The sequence below is a fragment of the Triturus cristatus genome, chromosome 3_1, assembly GCF_964204655.1.
Source record: "Triturus cristatus chromosome 3_1, aTriCri1.1, whole genome shotgun sequence".
Taxonomy (NCBI): Eukaryota; Metazoa; Chordata; class Amphibia; order Caudata; family Salamandridae; genus Triturus; species Triturus cristatus.
In genome coordinates this window covers 512677121-512699871 of record NC_140583.1, presented here as the reverse complement: position 1 = coordinate 512699871, position 22751 = coordinate 512677121, and the positions used below count along the sequence as shown (strand labels likewise).

At 46.8% G+C, this 22751-nt stretch overlaps 1 protein-coding gene across 1 annotated transcript in view; it reads right to left on the bottom strand.

The window, feature by feature from the left end:
• Positions 1–22433, bottom strand: part of LOC146860509 (aminopeptidase N-like) — a 368609-nt gene extending 346176 nt beyond the window's left edge. Inside the window, exons 1-2 of the mRNA XM_085644421.1 lie at positions 21717–22433; positions 18793–18935 (exon numbers count right to left, since the gene is read on the bottom strand). Coding sequence (XP_085500547.1) covers positions 18793–18935; positions 21717–22324 — 751 coding nt within the window. The 5' untranslated portion in view covers positions 22325–22433. The remainder of the gene's footprint in view (positions 1–18792; positions 18936–21716) is intronic.
• Positions 22434–22751: the final 318 nt, after the last annotated feature.

Genomic DNA, 22751 nt, shown 5'->3' with positions numbered 1-22751 from the left:
TTAGAAGTAGTACTACATTTAAGTATAGAAACATAACATAACTCATTTCACAAATTCACAAACAATGACTGGTTTCTAATTCTACCAAAATATAAAAACTGCACAGTTATCTGTTTACAAACACATGAAAAACACAAATGCTTATCACAGAATGGTTTCTACATGCACACACATTGTAGAGAAAAAAAGTACTCCCTACACTTCAGCAGGAAAAATACATTAGTCTGATTAAAATCAAAATAGTCTACATACATCCCCTCACAATTAAATAACTCATCTTTCAAGTTCTTTTGTAGATTAAGAAGTATATAAATCACTCACCATATTTTCTTTTACAGAATCTCTGCACTGTGCACCTCTCAGCAAAAGCAGAGAATGAAAAAGTTTCCCTTTCATTTTCCACACATATACATGTAAACATCAAATCACAATCCTTCGCACATAAACTCAAAAGCAAACACACATTTCTATTGGTTAAACATTTCAACCCTTTCCAACTGAAATACATTTAAACCCTTCCCCCAATCTACTTTCTGCCTGTTACCATAGAAACAGGTCATGGAACACTGCACTGAGCTCACAGGTCACAAGTTCAGCACACAATGTCCCTACACAAGACAGGAAGTGTGCTTGACTTTTCAACATATCAGCTTATCATATATTATGTTCCTTACAATCTGTTTTTGTTAACCAATAACAATCATACCTTTAAAAAACAGAAATATACACCCTACCTTTCAGTGTAGAAAGTTGTCATACAACCAATGATTTCTTGTCGTTTTTCAAAAAACGTTGCCGTGGATCCGCGCACCCACTGCGAGAGGATCCGTGCATCCAACGCAATAGGATGCACGCACCATGCGCGCATTTGGCGTTTTTTTTTTTAAACCCCCTAAGCACCTCTAGAGGGTCAGAGTATTTCCACTCTGCCCCCTTTATATGTTTTACACACTTATTACCCTTGCATCTTCATCCTCGCTTCTACCGAGGCAGAAAACGGGCGCCAACAGTTCCTGGTTTCGAATGTAGAAAGACACTCGACAGCCAATTAGCATTCAGCGCGCGATCGGGAAGGTGCGCGCTCGGTTCGGGGAGGGTGCGCGCTCGGTTCGGGGAGGGTGCACATACGGTGCGGGTACGGTCCGTGGATCCTCCGCGGCCATAGATATCACTAACTTTTTTACCCCAATTTCTCAGGAACTACTGAACAGATTCACACCATATATGCAATAGGCACGAGTCCGAACTGAGGACTACCTCTTTGCCAAATTTGGTGTCATTCCGTTCAGTGGTTCGGGCTGTAGCTGCGACAACAGATCCTATGGGAAATTGCATGGGGAAAACGTGTTTTGGGACCCCCCTTTTTTCTCGGCCCCCGCTTGACGGATCACCGCAAAACTTTCAGGGTCAGAGCGGAGCGGAGCTGGCCAAAAGTTTGGAAAATTTCACGAGGATTCATCAACCGGCGCCAACGTTATTCCAAATAGAATGTTGCGGATTGCCCATGGAAAATAGGTCCTAACTATAACTATCTACTGGCGACCACCAGTAGATAATATATATATATGTAGTTTTTAGTAAAATAGAAACTAACAATATTGGTGGCAGAATATCACCTAGCACTATATCATCAAGGTAAATATATAAAGGTCTGTGTAGAATTTCTATTTTTAACTTCAGATCTACTTACCTTGACTATGTATGCATATATATATATATTAGGCCTGGGTGAAAATTCCGTTCCGCTCATGGAAATTGCGATAATTCGACATTTTCGCGTTCCATGGATAGCGTGATAATGTCAAAATTTCCGCATTTAGCATCTTAGCGGAAATTGTTTTCTTGCTCGCACTGTAAAAAAATACATTCTCGAGTGTGCTCAATCGCCTTACCGCCACGCCCGTGAGCAACCGCATGGGTAAGTTGGCGAGCTGCGATCACGCAGAAATTACTGCGAACGGGCGGGAATAAAGCTTCTTCGTCTTCGCGATATTTCCGCATGTTTGCGGAGATTTTTAACATTTTTGCGATAGTTTGCGAAAGTGAATTTCACAAATTCCGCCCACCCCTAATATATATATATATATATTTATATATCCGGCTCACTTTTCCGTCACGCCCCTTCACTCGCGGTCGGGTGCTTTCTATGCGGTGACGGACACCGCACTCAGTCAAAGCTCCGGGTACAAAGGCACCAGCACTCACGGGAACAGTTGTCCAATTTTATTTTATTTGGACCAAACGCGTTTCAGCTATCGCCTTCGTCAATTGCTAGAGGCAACAACTTCTCAGTGGACATAAATACTCCATTTACGAACATAGATATCAACATAGGACTTACTCCAGTCCACATTGGCGGCCATTACTAAACATGCAAACAACGTTCTCAGTTGCAATATATATATATATATATTATCTACTGGCGGTCGCCAGTAGATAGTTATAGTTGGGACCGTGTTTCCATAGGAAATCCGCAACATTCTATTTGGAATAACTTTGGCGCCGGTTGTCGAATCCTCGCGAAATTTTCAAAATAGGTGGGGCGCTCCGCTCCGCTCCTACCCTGAAAGTCTCGGGGGGATTCGTCAAGCGGGGGCTGAGAAAAAAGGGGGGTCCCAAAACGCGTTTTCCCAATGCAATTTTCCATAGGGACTTTTAGTCCAAGGTACAGCCCGAACAGCTGAACAGAATTACTTGAAATTTGGCAAAGTGGTAGTCCTCAGGTCAGGCATGTGCCTTTTGCATATATGGTGTCAATCTGTTCAGTAGTTCCTGAGAAAATCAAAAGTAAAATCATATACATATCTGGGCGGACCCTAACCACACATCTCATCGTGAGATCTGATTGGCTGTCAGTACTTCATCCAAGAAGTGTTGGCAGCCATCTTGGGACCAATATACATGATAGCTCCTCATTAAAAAGCATTGCAGTTAATAGAAGGTTTTAAGACTTTAGTTACATTATAAATCATTTGTTGATGGTACCATACTCATTTTAGGAATTGTGGTGTGTTCTAAGGTGATTTTACCATGTGAAAAAGCCTTCTGCTGTGATATCACAAACCATGTTTGAGAGAAACAGGGGTGGGGGAATCATATCGCCCGACGCCCGAACCTTGTTGTTTATATTGACGGGCAAGAAGATTTATTGTCTATTTATGTCCGACGGACATGTAGACATTAATCACGTTTTAATCACGTTAAAACAACAGGCTGTGGGCACTCTGGGGCTCACAGCCAATCCGAAGCTTGCAGAGAGCCTTTGGTGGCATCTGATTGGCTAGCAGCCCATGACTGGGCTCTAGCCAGTGATTGGCTGGGGGAGTGAAATGTCACTCAGCCTCTGCAAGCAGTAGTCCGTGGCCGCCACAAGGCTTGCAATAAGCATTCAGGTAAAATAAGCAGTTTTGCCCGCTTGAATTGTGTGATATTGTGACGGAGGTGCTGCGATTTTCTTTTATTTATATTTTTAGCAACCGTGCGTGGGTAGATTAATTAGTACAAAAGCCTAGGCCTGGCCCGCCTCGGCGCTTCAGATGAGGACGTCAAAAAAGCGTATCGCAAGCAGGCGCGCTGCGCTACCACCGCTTCATGGGGGAAACACCCATTACAACAAATTCAGATTCGCGCGCTGCCATCGCAACGCGGGTTTAACATCGCGGGTCCGAAGCCTTCATACCGCAGATGGAAACAGATCTGCAGATTAATGCTTTCAAAAGAGACATCCGTTGGTGACTTGCAATTTATAACTTAAAGTCCTAATATAGAATAGTGAACTATTAACTTTCAGCCCAGAACTGCATAAACACACCGACAAATATACATTACAAAATTGATTAATGGTGCAAAGAGGGTACATTTGGCGAAAAACGATTCTTATTATTAAAGGAAGCTCCCAACTTTGCTGTTTCTTTTTCGATACAAATTACCGATTCGCAAGGAACGTAGGGCTCACGTCTGGCCAGCTGCGAAAGTGAGGGGGAAATGGCAGGAGGTACGCTGGCTGACACCTTTTATATCCCACCCATACGTTTTTACAAGGATGACAGTAAATTAGTACATTACGTATGGTTTGAAATATACGTATTTTGTGGGAATAAATACACAGCCAAAAAAAATGGAAAAAAAGGGGAATAGAAATAAAAGAATTGCCGTCAGGGTTAAGGGGAGGGGGCGCAGGGGCGCAGGGGGGCAGGGACGCGATAATATCGCTTGACAAGTTTTCCTTTAGCATTAATATTGCACAGCATTCAATGGTTTACTGATTTTAATAAAGCAAAAATATATTAATGTTTCTCTGTCAGCCGGAGCCCTTAGGTTTGATGTGGAATGGGGGTAGGTGGGACAAGTGGATTTTACAGGACATGTAGATCTCAGTGGCATTTTGTCCCTTGGACAACTAGATTATTTGGAAAATTCCACACCCCTGAAATAAAAGACCGGCATCGCGCCGGAGGCCACGCCCCCTCCTTGCAGCACTCTGCAAACGCGCCCCCTGGTCAGTTGTAAGTTGAGGAATTAATTCCCCTTCAATACTGAGGGTCCCTGAGGGCTAACTAGCCCAACAGGTATCTCCAGTATGCGCCAGGGAGCTGCGTTGCAGACATTTGTTCTGAGGCCACGCCCCTTTTTACACCTCCATGCAACACAGCTCTGTGGCGCTTACGTGAGGTACCTAGTGGGCTAGTTTGACCCTAGGGACCCTTAGGATTCAAGGGGACTTAATCTCTCAACTCAGAACGCCCACAGGCCCTGTGGCGCGTTTTTAAGTTGGGGAAATAATTCCCTTTCAATCCTGAGGGACCCTGGGGTCCAACTAGCCCACCAGGTGCTTCCAGTAAGCACCACTGCTCTGTGTTGCAGAGAGGTGGTGCAGGCCGTGCCACTTTTTACACCTCTCTGCAACGCAGCTCTGTGGCGCTTACTGGAGGTACCTAGTGGTCTAGTTGGACCCTAGGGACCCTAAGGATTCAAGGGGACTTAATCTCCCAACTTAAAACGGCTACAGGGCGTGTTTACACAGTGGGGAAGGGAGGGGACGGGGCATGAGGTGATGTGTTCAAACACGCCCTGTGGCGCGTTTTAAGAGGTAGTTTTAATCCCCTGCCCTATTATATACTAGGGGTTTACAGAGGAGGTCATGCTAATCACAGGGGGACCCCAACACATAGTGTGCCCCAGTGTATGTAGGTGTTTTCACTGTATTCTGAGTGTCTTTTAACATAGCACTGGCTCTAGGACTGGTTACAATCAAGAAAAGTAAAACCGGGTGGGCTATATTTAACGAGGTCCAGCATACAAGCCCTGAGGTAATTAGGAAAGAAGGGTATGCCGTTCCTCCTGGTCAGGGGAGTTAGTGTGAAATGTACACTCTACCCCAAGATAGAGACAAAGTGATGGACAATGTCTAGACAGCCTGGGAACTTATAGCATGTGATGGGTGGGGGAACCCACACTGGTGGAACTAAAACCCTCACACACCCAGCAAGCTAGGTGTCATACTTCATCATCTGGGTTTTGCTCCTCGTCGGGTCGGCGCTGCAATTCCCAACGGGCACCCAAAGATGGGGCTCTTTAACGGAGATCTTTTGTTCCTCGCCGAAGGTTGAGTGCAAGTGAGGGCCAGGTAAGTGTAGACGTTGGTGAGTGTATTTTAAAACAGGGTCGGTTAGTCTGAATAATGAGTTTATTGGGTCAGTAAACCACCCTATTAAAAACAATATGAGTGGCGGTAGTCTGGACACAATGAGTCAAAGACTTGCTCCGCTCTACTCAGATGGTCAACATGTTTCTCGCCTCATGGTCAGGGGGATCCAGCGGCAATTCATCAGGACCAATGAAATGTGAACTATCTACAAAACGTGAGGGTGTAAAACAGGATATTGAAATATTGTGTTAGTGCCTGGATAAAACTACCCAATGGAAGTGTGGAGAAAACTTAACACTTCCGCATGGGAATGGCCTAAAGGAAAAGGAGAAAAGAAGCATAACAGGCCAACACAGAGCATTAAAATACACTTTGTCGTTTATATACATAGTAATCTGGAGCCAAGGACTCCTCGTATGCATGTCCAATACACGAAGCAATTGCGCTCGAAAGGAGTGATCATGCATAAGTGGATGCAGTGTAAAACACGTGTCAAGTGATCCAAAAGACAAAAATTCAAAACAATTTGAATTATCATTACGAGGTCTGCCAACGCTCACCTAAGGTTTGAGCTAGTGCCGCTCCAATCGGTGCGTGGCGAGCCTCTTGGGATGGCGTGGTAGCCTGCTATAATTTGTATCAAAAACAAGAGACTCAACTAGGTAGGTGTATACATACAATACACCTGCTTAGTGCTAGGTGTTGTCAAAGGAACTGGTAAGCAAGGTCCCCCGGAACCCCGGTCACCGGGAACCACCGCTCGAGGAGCGAGCCAACCCCAATCCTGAAGTACCGCCCACGGAGGTCCGCGGCACAAACCAGCGTTGGGGTCGGCCAGTCACAAAAGCAGCGGTCAGCCGTCCACCGGCGTCTAGGGAATCCCAGACCGTTCGATCATTGTGATGCTAACCAGGTGGTAGTTACTTACGGTTCTGTTGCCCAAGGGTGGTTGCAAACCTACCCCGCTCCGCCGAAACCGGGAAGTGTTATTCACTTTCCAATGCTCCAATAAGAACTGGTCCGGTCAAGTGTAGGCGAGCTCTGATTGGGCGTCTAATGTCAGATGACTGGTGTCGGAAGCCCCACCCAAGCAGAGTGACTATGTGCGCCATCTTGGAATGGGGTGCTGATACAGCATCAGGTCGTGATTGGTGTCTCTCAGTGGCTAGGGGAGGTCCCCAGGAGGAGTAATGATATCCATTTCGCTCTGGTCCTATATTATGTAGTTAATCGGATAAATGTCTGCTTGACAGAGTATATAACTGGGTTGTATGCATCGAGCAAAGGATCAGGTAATGCGAGTTGAACCAAGCTACCCACGGGGTTACTGTTGTATTGGTCACGTGTCAGTGGAGTCCAGATAATGGTGTAAGATATTCGGGGATCACTGCAGTATCAGTAAGTAACTGAGTCCGCCCCTTGTCTATCAGGGGTGGTAAGGTCATTGACAATATCGGGGAATAGTGTAAAAATATCAGTGTGTTAGTGTACCCCACGGTATATCGTCATTCAAACCTCTCGTATCAGATGAAAGTCTGTGCACCCATCTTTGTTCGAGTCTAAACAAAGCTTGTGTTGTAATTCTTGGATGTGACTCCAAAACGACCCATCTCAGGGAGTCTGGTGTATGGTGAAGACTCTTAAAGTGTGAATACAGTTTTGTGGTCTCCTTCAAGCATCTTATGTTACTTTTATGCTCAGTGATGCGTGTTTTAATAGCCCGTGTCGTCATCCCTATGTAGTTTAATGTACAGGGGCACTGTAATAGATAAATGCAGTTGGTGGAATTGCAATTAGTGTGGCGTGCCAGTGACCAAGTTAGGGTGTCGGACAAAATCACCTCCTTGGTAGTAATCGTCTGTTTACAGGACGTGCAATTACCACAGGGAAAATGTCCAACAACTGGTGGAAGCCCCCATAGAGTACCCTGGGGGTTCTGTGTTTCTTTTCTGGCAGGTCTGGTATGAATCAATATGTCTTTCAGATTCGGAGTCCTCTTAAAGGCGAATCTGGGTTGAGGTAAAGAGAGGTTGCCAGCAGCTAGGATACCCCAATGTTTTTTTATCACTTTTTTCATTGTATTTGAAGAGGGGGTGAACGAGGTAACACAGGTCAGGATGTCAGTTTGTTCCCTGGTCCTGGTCTCAAGTAATGCCTCTCTGGGGTTGTTCCTAGCGCGTTTCATAGCTTTTGTAATAGTGTTGGTCGGATACCCTCTTTCTTTTAGATTGTTTGCTAGGATATCAGCCTCTTTTTTGTAGTCCACCACTGAGCTACAATTTCTCCTCACACGGAGAAACTGACCGAAAGGTAAGTTATCCCTCAATGCCTTGGGATGGTGACTGCTGTAAAGCAAGAGGCTGTTCCTGTCGGTTGGTTTTTTGTAAAGGCTGGTTGACAAAGCCCCAGCAGCCAATCTAATGTCTAGGTCCAGAAATGCTATGTGTGACGTGGAGATGTGATTGGTAAATTTCAAATAAGGGTTCTGTACATTAATCCATTGACAGAACTCTTCACATCTACTCCACGGTCCTTTCCAAAGGATGAGGACATCGTCTATAAAGCGTCTCCACATGATCAGATTATCGCCAAACGGGTTGGTGGGGCTCTGGATGATCTCTTCTTCGAAAGCTGCCATGTAAAGACAGGCCAGACTAGGGGCAAATGTACTACCCATAGAAGTCCCTTGGCATTGGTGGAACAGTTCATTCCGGAATTCAAAGAAATTCTCCGTTAATGCCAGGGACGCTAGGTCCATGATGAAAGACACAGGTGTAGGTGATGTCCATTCCTCATTGCGAAGGGCCGCTTCGATCACTGTGAGGTTTGCTTGTTGTGGGATATTAGTGTACAACGCCTCCACATCTAAAGTGACCAGGAGGGTAATCTCCCCATTCGGTTCAAACCCTTCAATAGTTCTGAGGATGTCACTGGTGTCTTTGATGTAAGACGGTATTCTTTGGACCAAGGGTTGTAGGAAGTGATCTACAAATCTGGACAGCGGCTCAAGAACAGAGCCAATCCCGGACACGATAGGCCTGCCTGGGGTCGGTGAGGTTCCTTTGTGGACCTTGGGCAATGTGTAGAAATATGGTATTACAGGATCACGAACATTAAGATAATCTGCTTCTTTCTTGGTGATCCAACCATTAGTCTCTGCCTCAAGGGTAAGACTATTGATGGCGTTCTTCAATCTTGGCGTAGGATCTATTGTGATTGGTGTGTAGTATTTCCGATCACATAGTTGCCGTCGACATTCTCTCTCATAGTCAGAGGTGGACTGGATGACTGTAGCACCACCTTTGTCTGCTTGTTTAATTGTGATTGAGTGGTCGTCAGCCAGAGCCCTGGCTGCATCCATTTCCTGTTTAGAGAGGTTGTAAAAAGTTGACCTATCTTGTGCCATAGCTAGGACTGGTTAGTCAGACTCAGTTACCGCCAGTATCCATCTGAAAAAGTTGAGGGTACAGGATGATTTTGCAACAAGGCTTGTTTCTGCTCTTCTGTTTGTTCTTTCTGCATGTTATACTTCTTCCTGCACTTTTCTTCGTCTTTGAGGACTTCTGTTGCTTCTTTCTGCATTTCTTTTTTTTCTTTCTGTGCGTTTTTCCTTCTTTCTTCACATGTCCTATCTCTGTAGGCATAGCTAGAAATTAGCATTTAAAAAAACTTTGAAATTCACTGAAAAATACATAGGTTTCAGGCACGTTTTAGCTAGGAATTAGCATTTAAAAAACCTTAGAAATTCACTGAAAAAACCATAGGTTTCAGGGGCGTTATAGTTAGCTGGACTTTTCACTCGTACAAAACCATAGAAATTCCCCCGTTATAGTTAGTTCAGCTAACTATAACTCGCGCGACCGCAATGCACTGCTGATGACGTCACATATTACATCACTCATGACATAGTCAGTGACATCACTCATGACATCACTGATGACATCACTGATGACATCATCCTTGTGATAGAGTGGCAGACCTCCTCTCCCCCTAATATAACCTTTGATACACACATTCAAAAATAGAAATTAAAATTTTCAAAACAATGGACATACCAATACCAGTTACAACAACCTATTCAGTAATTGTAAGATCCACATCCACATCCACTCATTCACCAACAGTCCTATACAGTCACTCATACATGTACTCACTCATCATATGTACTCATACACCTATTCATCCTGTTACACAACACCACTCATCCATAAAGTTACTCACACGCATAGTCACTCATGCTAATAAAGAATCAAACATCCGTTTACCTGCATATACAGTTATACACACACCACCACACTCACTTCTACAGAAACTTACACATACTTAGTCTTTTTAACAATCACTTATAGAAACACATACTTATTCATACATGAACTCTTTCAATCTCTCACTCTCACATATACTCACTTATATACACCAATAGTCACATATACTAGTTTAAAACATATGTGGTCACTAATAGAGACACTATTGAGACAGTCATTCACTCACTAACACACCCATGCACACACTCATCCACCCATACAGTCCTGCACACATGCTGTCTTCAACACATACAAACAGTGAGTCACTCATTCATGCACCTATGCACTACGTAATACCCCCCACCGAACCATACAGACATCAGACACTTATACTGATACTCAAAAAACCAACTAATAACCTATATAGACACTCATGTAGCTACTCACCAACTCATGCAGCCACTTATACACAAAGTGAGAGACTGATACAGATATTTACATATTTAAACATTACTCACTAAGCCATGTATTCACTAAGATACACTTAATCAGTCAGTTATACAATCAATTTTTGAAAAACAAATCATCCATTTAGACACTTATATACCCATTTATTCTTCCATCGACCTTGAGATATACATATATAAAACATATGTAATTTTCTGAAAAACACACATTCACTGGATGATGTCATCAGTGATGGCATCAGTGATGTCATTTGAGATGTCATCAGTGATGTCATGAGTGATGTCACTGACCATGTCATGAGTGATGTAATATGTGACGTCATCAGCAGTGCATTGCGGGCGCGCGAGTTATAGTTAGCTGAACTAACTATAACGGGGGAATTTCTATGGTTTTGTACGAGTGAAAAGTCCAGCTAACTATAACGCCCCTGAAACCTATGGTTTTTTCAGTGAATATATATATATATTCTCTACTGGCGGTCGCCAGTAGAGAGTTATAGTTAGGACCTAGTTTCCATAGGAACTCATTTTTTGTTTTCCAAATAACTTTGGCACCGGTTGACGAATCTTCGCGAAATTTTCAAAGCTTATGGCCCGTTACAGTCAGCTCCTATCTTAAAAGTTTCGGGGTGATTCGGCAAGCGGGGGCCGAGTAAAAAAGGGGGGTCCCAAAACGTGTTTTCTCCATGTTATTTCCCATAGGAAACTTTAGACATGGCTACAGCCCGAACTGCTGAACGGAATTACACCAAATTTTGCAAAAAGGTAGCTCTTGGTTCAGAAAGAGACCTTTTTTTTAAATGGTATAAATCCATTCAATAGTTCCAGAGAACTTAAAAAAATAGAGGTCAAAAAATCAATTTCCCATAGGAAACTTTAGACACGGCTACAGCAAAACTGCTGAATGGAATTACACCAAATTTGGAAAAAAGGTAGCCCTTGGTTCAGAAAGAGACCTTTTTTAAATGGTGTTAATCCGTTCAGTAGTTGCTGAGAAAATCAAAAAATAAAAGTTTTGATATATAGAGGCAAGGTGGATCCGCGCACCCTCCTGATCACGAGCTGCATTCTAATTGGCTGTCAACACTCCAAACCAGGAAGCAACCCTTGACCTTGTTGGGTAGGTCGCTCCCCCTGCGCACAGCACCACCTGTGCGTCCTGTCCCTGCCCTAGCTGCCGCTGCTGAGGTAAGTTCTGTGCCCCCTAATCTGTGCCTCGTTTTTCCTTTGTGTTCCCCCTGATCTGTGCCCCGTTTTTCTTGTGTTCCCCCTGATCTGTGCCCTGTTTTTCTTGTGTTCCCCCTGACCTGTGCCCCGTTTTTCTTGTGTTCCCCCTGATCTGTGCCCTGTTTTTCCTTCATGTTCCCCCTGATCTGTGCCCCGTTTTTCTTGTGTTCCCCCTGATCTGTGCCCCGTTTTTCTTGTGTTCGCCCTGACCTGTGCCCCGTTTTTCTTGTGTTCCCCCTGATCTGTGCCTTGTTTTTCCTTCATGTTCCCCCTGATCTGTGCCCCATTTTTCTTGTATTCCCCCTGACCGGTGCCCCGTTTTTCTTGTGTTCTCCTGATCTGTGCCTCGTTTTTCCTTCGTGTTCCACCTGATCTGTGCCCCGTTTTTCTTGTGCTCCCCCTGATCTGTGCCTTGTTTTTATTGTGTTCCCCCTGATCTGTGCCCCGTTTTTCTTGTGTTCCCCCTGATCTGTGCCCCGTTTTTCCTTCATGTGCTCCCTGATCTGTGCCCCGTTTTTCCTTCGTGTGCCCCCTGATCTGTGCCCCGTTTTTCCTTCGTGTGCCCCCTGATCTGTGCCCCGTTTTTCTTATGTGCCCCACGATTCTGTGCCCTTGCCCCCGTGTCGTCCTCCGCTCCCGTTCCCGCCGCTGCATCCCCTGCGGCCACAGCCCCCCTGACTGCCCATTCGCTGCCCCTTCCTCCCGACTCCTGCCTCCCAGCTGCTCCTCCCTCCCTCCTGCCCATATATGGCGCGCATAGGGCAAGTCTGTCTGTGCCCGTCCGCGCCTGGAACGCGCCCAGTGCCAGGACCCCTGGCCCCCGCGAATGCCATGATGCCCGTCTCAGCTACAACCCCAGCACCCTCCATGCACTCAACGCCAGACGATCACGCACCTGCTGCCTGGCCGCCCCAAAGCGCACCCAATACCCTTCTCCTGCTGGAACTGCAGCTTCACAGCATCCGGTCCACCATCCCACCTACCAAAGAACCCAACCACCTCAGATGCATCCTTCTCAACATCCGCTCTGCACACAAACATGCCATGGAACTCTGGGACCTACTGGATTCCAACACCCCAGACCTCGCCTTCCTGACGGAGACCTGGCTGAACCCCTCCTCGGCACCCGACATTGCCATAGCCATCCCGGAAGGCTATAAGATCATCCACAGGGACCACACCAATGGAGTAGGAGGAGGAATCGCCATCGTCCACAGGAACTCTCTCAAAGTCTCAACCAACTCCGACGACACCCTCAGCACCGCCGAACACCTGCTCTTCCAGATCCACACTGATCCCAACACCACCTTCAGAGGAACCTTCATCTACAGACCCCCCGGGCCACGAGCACAGTTCAGTGACTCCATCACCGACCTCGTCAGCACACAGGCCCTCACCTCCACGGACTACATACTCGTCGGGGACCTAAACTTCCACCTCGAGAACAACAATGACACCAACTCCTCCACCCTGATCGACAACCTCGCCAACCTCGGGCTCAGACAACTCGTCACTAGACCCACCCACTCTGCTGGCCACACGCTTGACCCCATCTTCTCCGCAAGCTCCCACGTCTCCTTCAACCACACCACCAAGCTCCACTGGCCCGATCACCGCTTCATCCACTATACCTTCCGGAAACCCACCATGCACCACTACACCCAACAGATGCCGCGCCGCTGCTGGAGCAAAGTCACCGAAGACCAGCTTTCCACCTCCCTCGCCCGGAACCCACCCGCAGATCTGACCGACCCCGACACCGCCGCCTGCAACCTCAAACAGTGGATCAACGACTGCGCCAGCACCCTCGCCCCCCTCAAGAACCCTTCCAACACCCACACTAGCAAGAAAGCCAGCTAGTTCACGGAAGACCCCCAGGCTCATCCTCGGATCCACCCCCTCGGCCTGGGACTGCACTAGGAACACCCCCAACTCCCACAGACCACGCTCGCAACCTAGGGATCATCCTCGACTCTACCCTCTCCATGAGGAAGCAGGTCAATGCCGTCTCCTCCTCTTGCTTCAACACCCTCCTCAGGCTTCGCAGGATCTTCAAGTGGCTCCCCACTGAAACAAGAAGGACAGTCACCCAGGCCCTCGTCAGCAGTAGACTGGACTGTGCACTCTACGCAGGAGCCCTGGCCAAACTCCTGAAACTGCTTCAACGCATCCAGAACGCGTCCGCACGCCTGATCCTCGACACCCCACGCCGCAGCCACATCACACCCCACCTGAAAGACTTACACTGGCTCCCTGTCAACAAGAGGATAACCTTCAAACTCCCACGTGTACAAGGCACTCCACAACACCGGACCAGCGTACCTCAACAGCCGACTCAGCCTCTACACACCCACCCGCCAGCTCCACTCCGCAGTCCTCGCCCTCGCCACCTTCCCCCGCATCCGAAGAATGACCACCAGCGGCAGATCATTCTCCCACCTCGCCGCCAAGACATGGAACACCCTCCCCATCCGCATATGGCAGACCGAAGACCATCTGAAGACTTCTCAAGACCTGGCTCTTCGAAAAGTAGCAGCTTCCCCCCAGCGCCTTGAGACCCTCGCAGGTATGTAGTGCGCTTCACAAATGCCATGATTGATTGATTGATTGATTGGCAGCCATCATGTGCCTCGGTAATACCGAGGCACAAAAAACCAGGGAAACAAATGCATAAAACAAGAAAAGGGGGCAGGGTAGAAACACCCTGACCCCCTAGGCCTGCTTAGGGGGTCCCACAAGGACCCCCAGGGTCAAGAAAAGCTTTTTATTTTCTAAATATCTGCGAGATGCGGCGAAAATAAAAAAACGAAGTGTGGGCTCCCGTGCTTCGTTATTAATTAGCCCCCGGGTTGGTCAAGTCCCGGGGCATGCCAAAAAATAATTGCGGGGCCCAGGGGCAACCCCACAGCCCTGGGGACTGCCACCCCCCTGGGCTTTCTATAAATATTTGCAAGGGGGACACAGCCCCCCTGCAGCCCCGTGGACCGCCACCCCCTGGGCTTCTTTTTTTAATGTATGAGGGCCTCAAAGGCCCCCCCAAGCCCTGAGGACCACCACCCCCAGGGCTTTCATTAATTATTTGCGGGGGGTACACTGACTCCCCCACAGCCCCATGGACCGCCACCTCCGGGGCTTCTTTTTTAATGTATGGGGGGCCTCAAAGGCCCCGCCCATACCCCAGGGACCGCCACCCCCCAGGGCTTTCAATAATTATTTGTGGGGGGTACACTGCCTCCCCCACACGCCCCGGGGACTACCACCTCCTTGGAGCACTAATATGTAAATTTGGGGGTCTGTTAAGGACCCCGAGCCCTGGGGACCACTACCTCCCCAGGGCTGTGCATTGGTTGGGAGGGGGCCGTGGGGCCCTGCTCTTGGAGCCTGTGATGGCCCTGGGGACCGCCACACCCCAGGGCCAGCTCCTGCAGTGTCCCGGGGTGCTCACCCCGGGACACTGCTGTTTGCTATGACAGGGCGGGAGTCCCGCGGCTCCTGCCCTGTCGTAGCAAACACTGGTTTGGATTTTGGAAGTGAGAGCAGGAGAAACATGCTCTCTCTTCCAAAATCCAAACCAGATTGCTTTTCCACACGGGGAGTTACATGTCAGCAGCTCCCCATGTAGAAAAGCAATGCTGGCTCCCACAGGACGCGGGGAGCCGGCAGGGACCGTGGGGGCATTGGAGCTCCCCCCACAGTCCCCAACGAGAGGCCAGGCCCGGGGGATGGGGTCCCCAGGGCAAAAAGTGGCCAAGGAGGGGGGCCACGCAGCCCCCCTCTCCCCATAATAAAATAAATTTTTTTTAAAACACGCAAAGGCCGGCCCCGGGGGATGGGGTCCCCAGGGCCATAAATGGCCTGAGGATGGGGCCACGCAGCCACCTCCAAATAAATATAAAAAAATACACTGGCCATGCCCCGAGGGATGGCGTCCCCGGGGCCGAATATGGCCTCTGGAGGGGGGCCACATGACCCCCTTCCAATTTAAAAAAAAAATAGGGGTCAGGCCCTGGGGGATGGGATCCCCAGGGCCTACTATAAAATAGAAAAGGAAGGGGGGCCACACAGCTCCCCTTCTTAAAAAGAAAAAAAAAGAAATAAGATCAGCGTCGCTGAGGCCCCGCTCCCTTCCACCAATACTCTGCAAACGCACCCTGTGGTGCGTTTTAAGTTGGGGAATTAATTCCCCTTCAATACTGGGGGTCCCTGGGGGCCAACTAGCCCACCACGTATCTCTAGTAAGCGCCACAGGCCTGCTTTGCAGAGAGGTGGTCCAGGCCACGCCCGTTTTTACACCTCTCTGCAACGCAGCTCTGGGGCACTTACTGGAGGTACCTCGTGAGCTAGTTGGACCCCAGGGACCCTCAGGATTGAAAGCAAATTAATTCTCCAAATTCAAATGCACCACAGGGTGTGTTTGCACACATGTCACCTCTGGCCCCCCTCCCTTCACCACTGTGCAAACGTGCCTCGTGTCACGTTTTAAGTTGTGAGATTAAGTCCCCTTGAATCCTGAGGGCCCCTGGGGTCCAACTAGCCCACCAGGTATCTCCAGTAAGCGCCAAAGACCTGCGTCTGTGCTTGTATCAGTGATTGTATGAGTAAGTGAGCTGGTGTGTGTATAACTGTATAGGTGATTAAATGGCAGTGTGATGAATTATTTGCATGACTGACTAGGTGTGTGAGTGCCTCTATGGATGAGTGGTGGTGTGTGAGTTTCCATATAGGTGTATGAGTGCATATGATAGTCCTGTACTGAGTAACCATAAGTATGAGTGACTGTATGGGTGAGTGAGTGGATGTGTGTGTAAACCTAAGAATCAGTGAGTGGGTATGTAGTTATTGGTGTTGGAGTGTCTATGATTTTGAGAATGGCAGTCTGTAATTTACAGTGGGTGTATCAAAGGTTATATTAGGGTGTGAGAAGATGCATCAATTTATCACATGGTTGATGTCATCAGTGATGTCATTTGAGATGTCATCAGTGATGTCATGAGTGATGTCACTGACCATGTCATGAGTGATGTAATATGTGATGTCATCAGCATTGCTTTGCGGGGGCACGAGTTATAGTTAGCTGAACTAATTATAACAGGGGAATTTCTATGGTTTTGTACGAGTGAAATGTCCAACTAACTATAACTTTCCCTAAAACCTATGGTTTTTTCAGTGAATATATATATATGTACATATACACACACACATTTATATATGCACTAAAGAAGCAAAGATTAAAGTGACGTTATAGTTAAGTGAAAATGTCAGTTAAAACTTAGCTTTTTAAACTAGAAAAACACAACTGAAATTTACTAGTTATAGGTAACTAGTAATTCTTACGTGTGCCATCACCATGCACAGTGATGTCACCAATGAGGTCATTTTAGTAGTCATCAGTGATGTTACATTTTAGGAGGACATTTAGATCACTGTAAGTGGATAGTCGGTTTGCTAGGTCAGGGGGTGCCCTGGTATTCTTTCTCCCTGCAAGGCATTGCCCTCCATAACTACAAATCCCTGTCTTTCTGGCAAGTATCGCTGTGGTGCCTTCAGTGCATACGTGCTGGTGGCAAATGCATCAAATGGCACGGATGAATGAGAAGTGGGTGCCATATTTTTTCACCACTCAGTAGTTGGAGCATTCTCTTTGTGCATGAGGGTCCTTGTTTCTTTCTCCGTCTGGTAAGACCTAGGCATGGAAAATGAGTGACACATGCCACATCCTAAATAGGATAGGTTGACTGTCACTCTGACCTGGCAGACCTTAGGTGGAACAACTGTTGGACCAAAGGTTTTTGATGGAGAGCCAGCTGAGGCTCTACTGATTTTAGTTTAAAGTTTTCCCCATCTCCAAATGGGAGAGGAAACTGCAAAGTTAGTATGCGGCACATTAACTCCTAATTCCTCCAATCTCTAAATAACCTTCTTAATGCATTATTGTGTATTTGGAGTAAAATATTGTTATAATATTATAAGGTAACTTAAAAAAAGGATGAATTCTATATTGTGAATACTTTTTGCCAAGTTGGTCATCATATGTTCACTCACTATAGAGTTCTCACAAGATAGCAGACCATATCTGTAAAGGCAAATATTGTGCCAATTCGGCTATGTTTAAAGAGAGAGCACAGACATGATACTACTGGTTAGTAGGGGTAAAGTGCATAGATTTCTGGAACCACCAAAAGCTGACAAACCAAGGTCACCTCACAGAACGGGCGGATTTCCCACAGCCTTCAGATATTGAGGGAATACTGGACATTGTAATGGTATTGGTATTTCAAATTTGGAAACCCCATAAGATTCAGCTCAAGCATAGATTAAACGTATGGCAGCTGAGGAGGTATTGTGTGTCCCTTCCTACCACACTGGACTCCAACAAACAAATACAGGATGAAAATATTTTGGGAATTTATGCTTGAAACTTCCACCTTTTACCCAAAATAATGTCAGAAAATGATGCAGGGAAAGACAATGTCATATTCTTAAAAATCCCGATAATTGTGGGAATAAAATCACACGTTTAAAGTGGCAAAACAACACAGAAGAGGCTTCCACGGAATACCCAGCCAACAACACAACATTAACTTTTTTAGTGTGGTCATATAGCTTCATGTCACTGGAACATATGTTTCAGTCTTGGACTTCCTTTACATCAAACAATAGATTTTGCTGTTGCTAGTATTGAGTTGTGTTTGAACTATTTGAACTACACATCAGCTGTATTTTTCTTAGTTCTGGCTCCTTGGTAAACGGTATCCACACCACCTAAACCAGTCAGTGTATGGGAAAAGGAGGCCGCCATACCTGCCCTGTATCATTGAGAAACTATATAAGACCCAACAAATACACATTTGTTTTCTCATCTATGAGGATACACAGCAGCAGAAACAGATCAGTTATTTTTAAGATTCAACATATGTTTGAGGGTGCAACTATAGGTATTTAGTAAGCAATTTTAAATATTAGTTCAAAATCAAATTGTAAACAATTGATTTGGTAACTGACATACTTTAATACTTGTATTGCAATATAAAGAACATAGTTGCAGTGCTACCTATTTGATTCAACTACCAGCCTAAGTTTGCAACTTTGCGTGAGCACACACCCGACCTTATGCAAGTTGCATTTAAGTGGTAGCCTGTGTTTACAGGATAAGGTCATTTGCATCTACCAGGCATCTCATTGAAACACATTTGATAGGTTAACTCACTTATTTTTGGCATGTTTGATAAAGCTTCATATTTTGGATTATGGATCAGTGTGAGATTGAATGTGGCTTTCAATGCTGGTTCATCAAAGCAGGGGAAGGCCTTCCTGGCATCTGGGGCAGCCATCTGTGTGGTAGCAATGATCCTGAAATGAAATAAAGATGTGTTTTGAACTGTGCATGATTAGTAGCAGTTGCAGTCTCGGATTCTTCAGAGGGTAATTGTCCATTCAACACTAGTGTCTTTAGACAATATGTAAACCTATGAACTATCCCATTGCATGACTGTCAATACCATGCTCAAGAGGCTAGCTCAAGTTTTTGATATAATGTCACACTTGCTGGCCTAGTTGGATGACATCCCTGACTCCTGTGTGAGAAAGTTCTAATGTTGTGAGTCGAAGGTGGTAGAACATCTTATGCTCCATTAACTAGTAACACAAGCATTGGCATAGCCAATAGGTCTCGCCTTTGGGACCTTATAAGTGTTTAGCCATGCAACAGTTGCATAACTAAACACTTATAAGGTCCCAAAAGCGAGACCTATTGGTTATGCCAAGCGGCCATGCGGCCGCTAAAGTGAAAGTAATCGCGGTAAAAGTGGCGCGAGCGCCCGCGCACATGCACTGTGGCTCTAGGCTGGCCTGGTAGCACTTTTTGGAGCCCTCTCAATAAGTCTCGCAAGACCAGCGCATGTGCTGGGTCAGGCGAGACCTAAAAAATCATTCTGACCCTAGGGGCCTTATTACGATGTTGGCACCATTGCGAGGAAGGAACTGCATGAACATGGGTTGGCAGTTCTGAAATCCCAAATTGGATGTGACCACACATAGGGGCCTATTAGGATGGTGGGCGGATCGCCACCGCCGGGCCGGCGGTAGCCACCGCCGGCCCAGCAGGGGCAATCTGCCCGCTCCCACGCCTTAATGACCCCTGCCACGAGTCGACCAGGAGGATTAGGGGCTTAATATTGCGGCAGTGTCTGAAAGACACCGCCATCCATATTAACATGCAGGCGGAGATTGGCCTTTCCATGGCGGCGTTCCCACCATGGAAAGGCATGCGGTCTTCACTGTTGGGGGCCTGTAGCGGGCCCCCAGGATGTTGGGAGGGTGGGGGGTGCACATGGGGGGTACCTATGGTACCCCCTGCATTTGCATTCACAAGGTGGCAGGCACCGCGCGGTGCACTAGACGCATTTTTTACTAGGCCTGGGCTAAAATTTCGTTCCGCTCGCGGAAATTGCGATAATTTGACATTTACGCGTTCCGCGGAGAGCGCGAAAATGTCAAAATTTCCGCAATCCGCATTTTACCAGAAATGTTTTGCTTGCTCGCGCTGTAAAATAATACATTCTCGCGTGCGCGCGATCGCCTTACCTGAATCCCCGCGTTCGCCGGCAAGTTTTCCCGATCCGGTCGCGTTCTCCACGAGATGTTGGATTGTTGGTAGCCATTTGCGCAGTCTTGCGACAGTTCGCGCCCGCAGTAACGTCATTCGTCGCGCGATCACGTCTTTCTTCTCGCGATCATGCACCGCGAGACAAGTGAAAACAAGATGGCCGCGCCCGCGATCAACCGCATTGGTAAGTTGGCGAGCTGCGACCACGCAGAAAATACCGCGAACGGGCGGGAAAAAACTTCCGCATCTTCGTGATATTTTCACGTGTTTGCGGAGATTTTTAACATTTTCGCGATAATTTGCGAAAGTGGATTTCGCAAATTCCTCCCACCCCTATTTTTTACATTGCGGCGGGTTCTGCTTACAGCAGCGCCTGCTGTATTGTAAAAAATGCGGGATGCGCCTGCCAGTGTGGCAGGCGCATCTTAATTCGAATGGCGGGACTGCCGCAACAATGGCGGGTGGTCCCTTTTGCCGTTGCGGTGTCCGCCCGCCATCGCAATAGACCCCGTAGTGAGGTCGGAAACATCCATTTTCCAATGGAAGGTTGTACGGTGGGCTGAAAACGCCCACAACGATGCCTCCCCAAAATTTATGTTTTTAAACATCCCTGCACTGTGTGGCACTCTGTGCACAAATGTATAGGGGGGCACCATAGGTGCCCCCAGGCCACAATGCGGAGGGCCAGAGTGGAAGGGGCTCCCTTCTAGGGGCCCCCAATGTAGCTTTCTGACAGCCTTTTCATGTCCGAAAGGCCACATGGAATGTCTGTTGGAAACCGACATCATAATCCTGACAACAGTGCCGCTATCCTAAAGGGATTATGAGGAGTTTCTGACGCACCAATGGGTTCCTTGAGCCTATCAAGTGTTGGTTGGTCCCTACGTCTTCTGCCTCCTACCACAGGCATTGTAATGCATCGGTCAGACTGCAGCATCAGATGGCGGTCGGACCGCAACCGACGCTCGTCTATTGTGGTCAGACCTCCATTGCAATTAGGCCCTAAATATTTACCATAGATCTGTTTACTTAGTGCATAACGCTTAACATTATTTTGCCCTCTGAAACTGAATGTAGAACACCCTGATATTGTTTCACTTAAACTTGTGCTTAGTGGTGCTCAAACCTTTAATATTTGACTCAAGGAAATGAATAAACCGCTTCAGCAGTACAGCAAAACTAAATATCTCTTTAGAGATAATATAAAGAAACTACAGCCTTTTGTGATTTGATAAGAAGCAAATCATTTGTTCAACTGGATATGATAAAATTCTCACTTCTGCCATTACTACTATCTTCAGTCTGAATATTCTCTGAATAATTTAGTAAAGGTCAGTTAATCGGTAATCATAATTATGGAAATAGTGATATACTTAATCTATTAATTATATATATATAATATTGATGTGTACAATATTTAATACTGGAGCAGATTATCTGCTTTACGGGCACTCATGGTTGATTTCCACGCTGGAGGACGATACTTTCATTACTTTCCACTAATTACAGAAGATTCCACTCCTTACCTGGTCTCATTATCCTCCACATATTCACTCCTGTAGAACCCGGCCAGGTCATCCGCCAGCTCTCCCGTGAACTCGGTGTACATTGAATAGCTCTTCCCCTGCTCCAGGTTCCTGCTAAGCTCCACCACCAAGTACTGGGTTGGAATTTCGAGGCCGGTCCTCTGAATGGGTGGTGGGTCTGACCCATCATCTGTACTCAGCGAGACATGAAATCCCCCCTGGTGGGTGTAGTTCAGTTTGTTGCTGTGGATTAGGATCAGGTTGGTTGCTGCTGCAGCTGTGAAGTATGCGGTGCTTTTGCCCTTAAAGATGTAAAGACCTCTAGAGTCCCTCTGCAGATAGGGCTGCAGCTCCAGGTCATAGTGGTGCGGGATGAGGGTGCTTGGAAGCCTGTATTTGTTCCAAGGGTTGCTTGGCTGCGGAGTAGGCGTCGAAGAGGCTGTAGCGGTGGTGGACACGGTTGGGCTGTTCGAAGGAGGATTGGAGTTACTGTTGGCTTTTTCCTCGGCGTACACCACCGAGAGGGCAATGATTGTAGCCACGGATGCTACTGAAAACAAGATGCCCCCCACCAGCAGCGCACGGTTGATGTAGATGCCCTTTGCCATTTTTGTCCACAGATGAGCAGAAGAAGCGATCCTTAAATAAAAAGAAAGGCTTGCTGCTGTCTGAATGTCTTAAGTGACTTTCAGACCAACAGTCGAAAGTTACGTTAGTGCAAAGGTATTTGGCAACATATTAACTTAGTGATACGCAGTGCAGAGGTTGCTTTCCGAGTAAAAAGGTGATGAACTAGTCGTGCTAGCCTGCTGTGAGCCTCACACATTGAACTAGTTGTTTTCCAAAGAAACCTCTGAATACACTTCTGTCCTTCTGTTTTTGCTCAGGTGGTCTGTGTTTCTTTCTTTCTTGTGCCTTGAAAGTTCACAATATATTTTTACGCTCTACCTGGAAGCCCTTTTAAAACAATAATTTACTTCTGTTTATGTAATCATGAAGTGTAATCCATTTATGAATCTTGATATATTTTAAAAA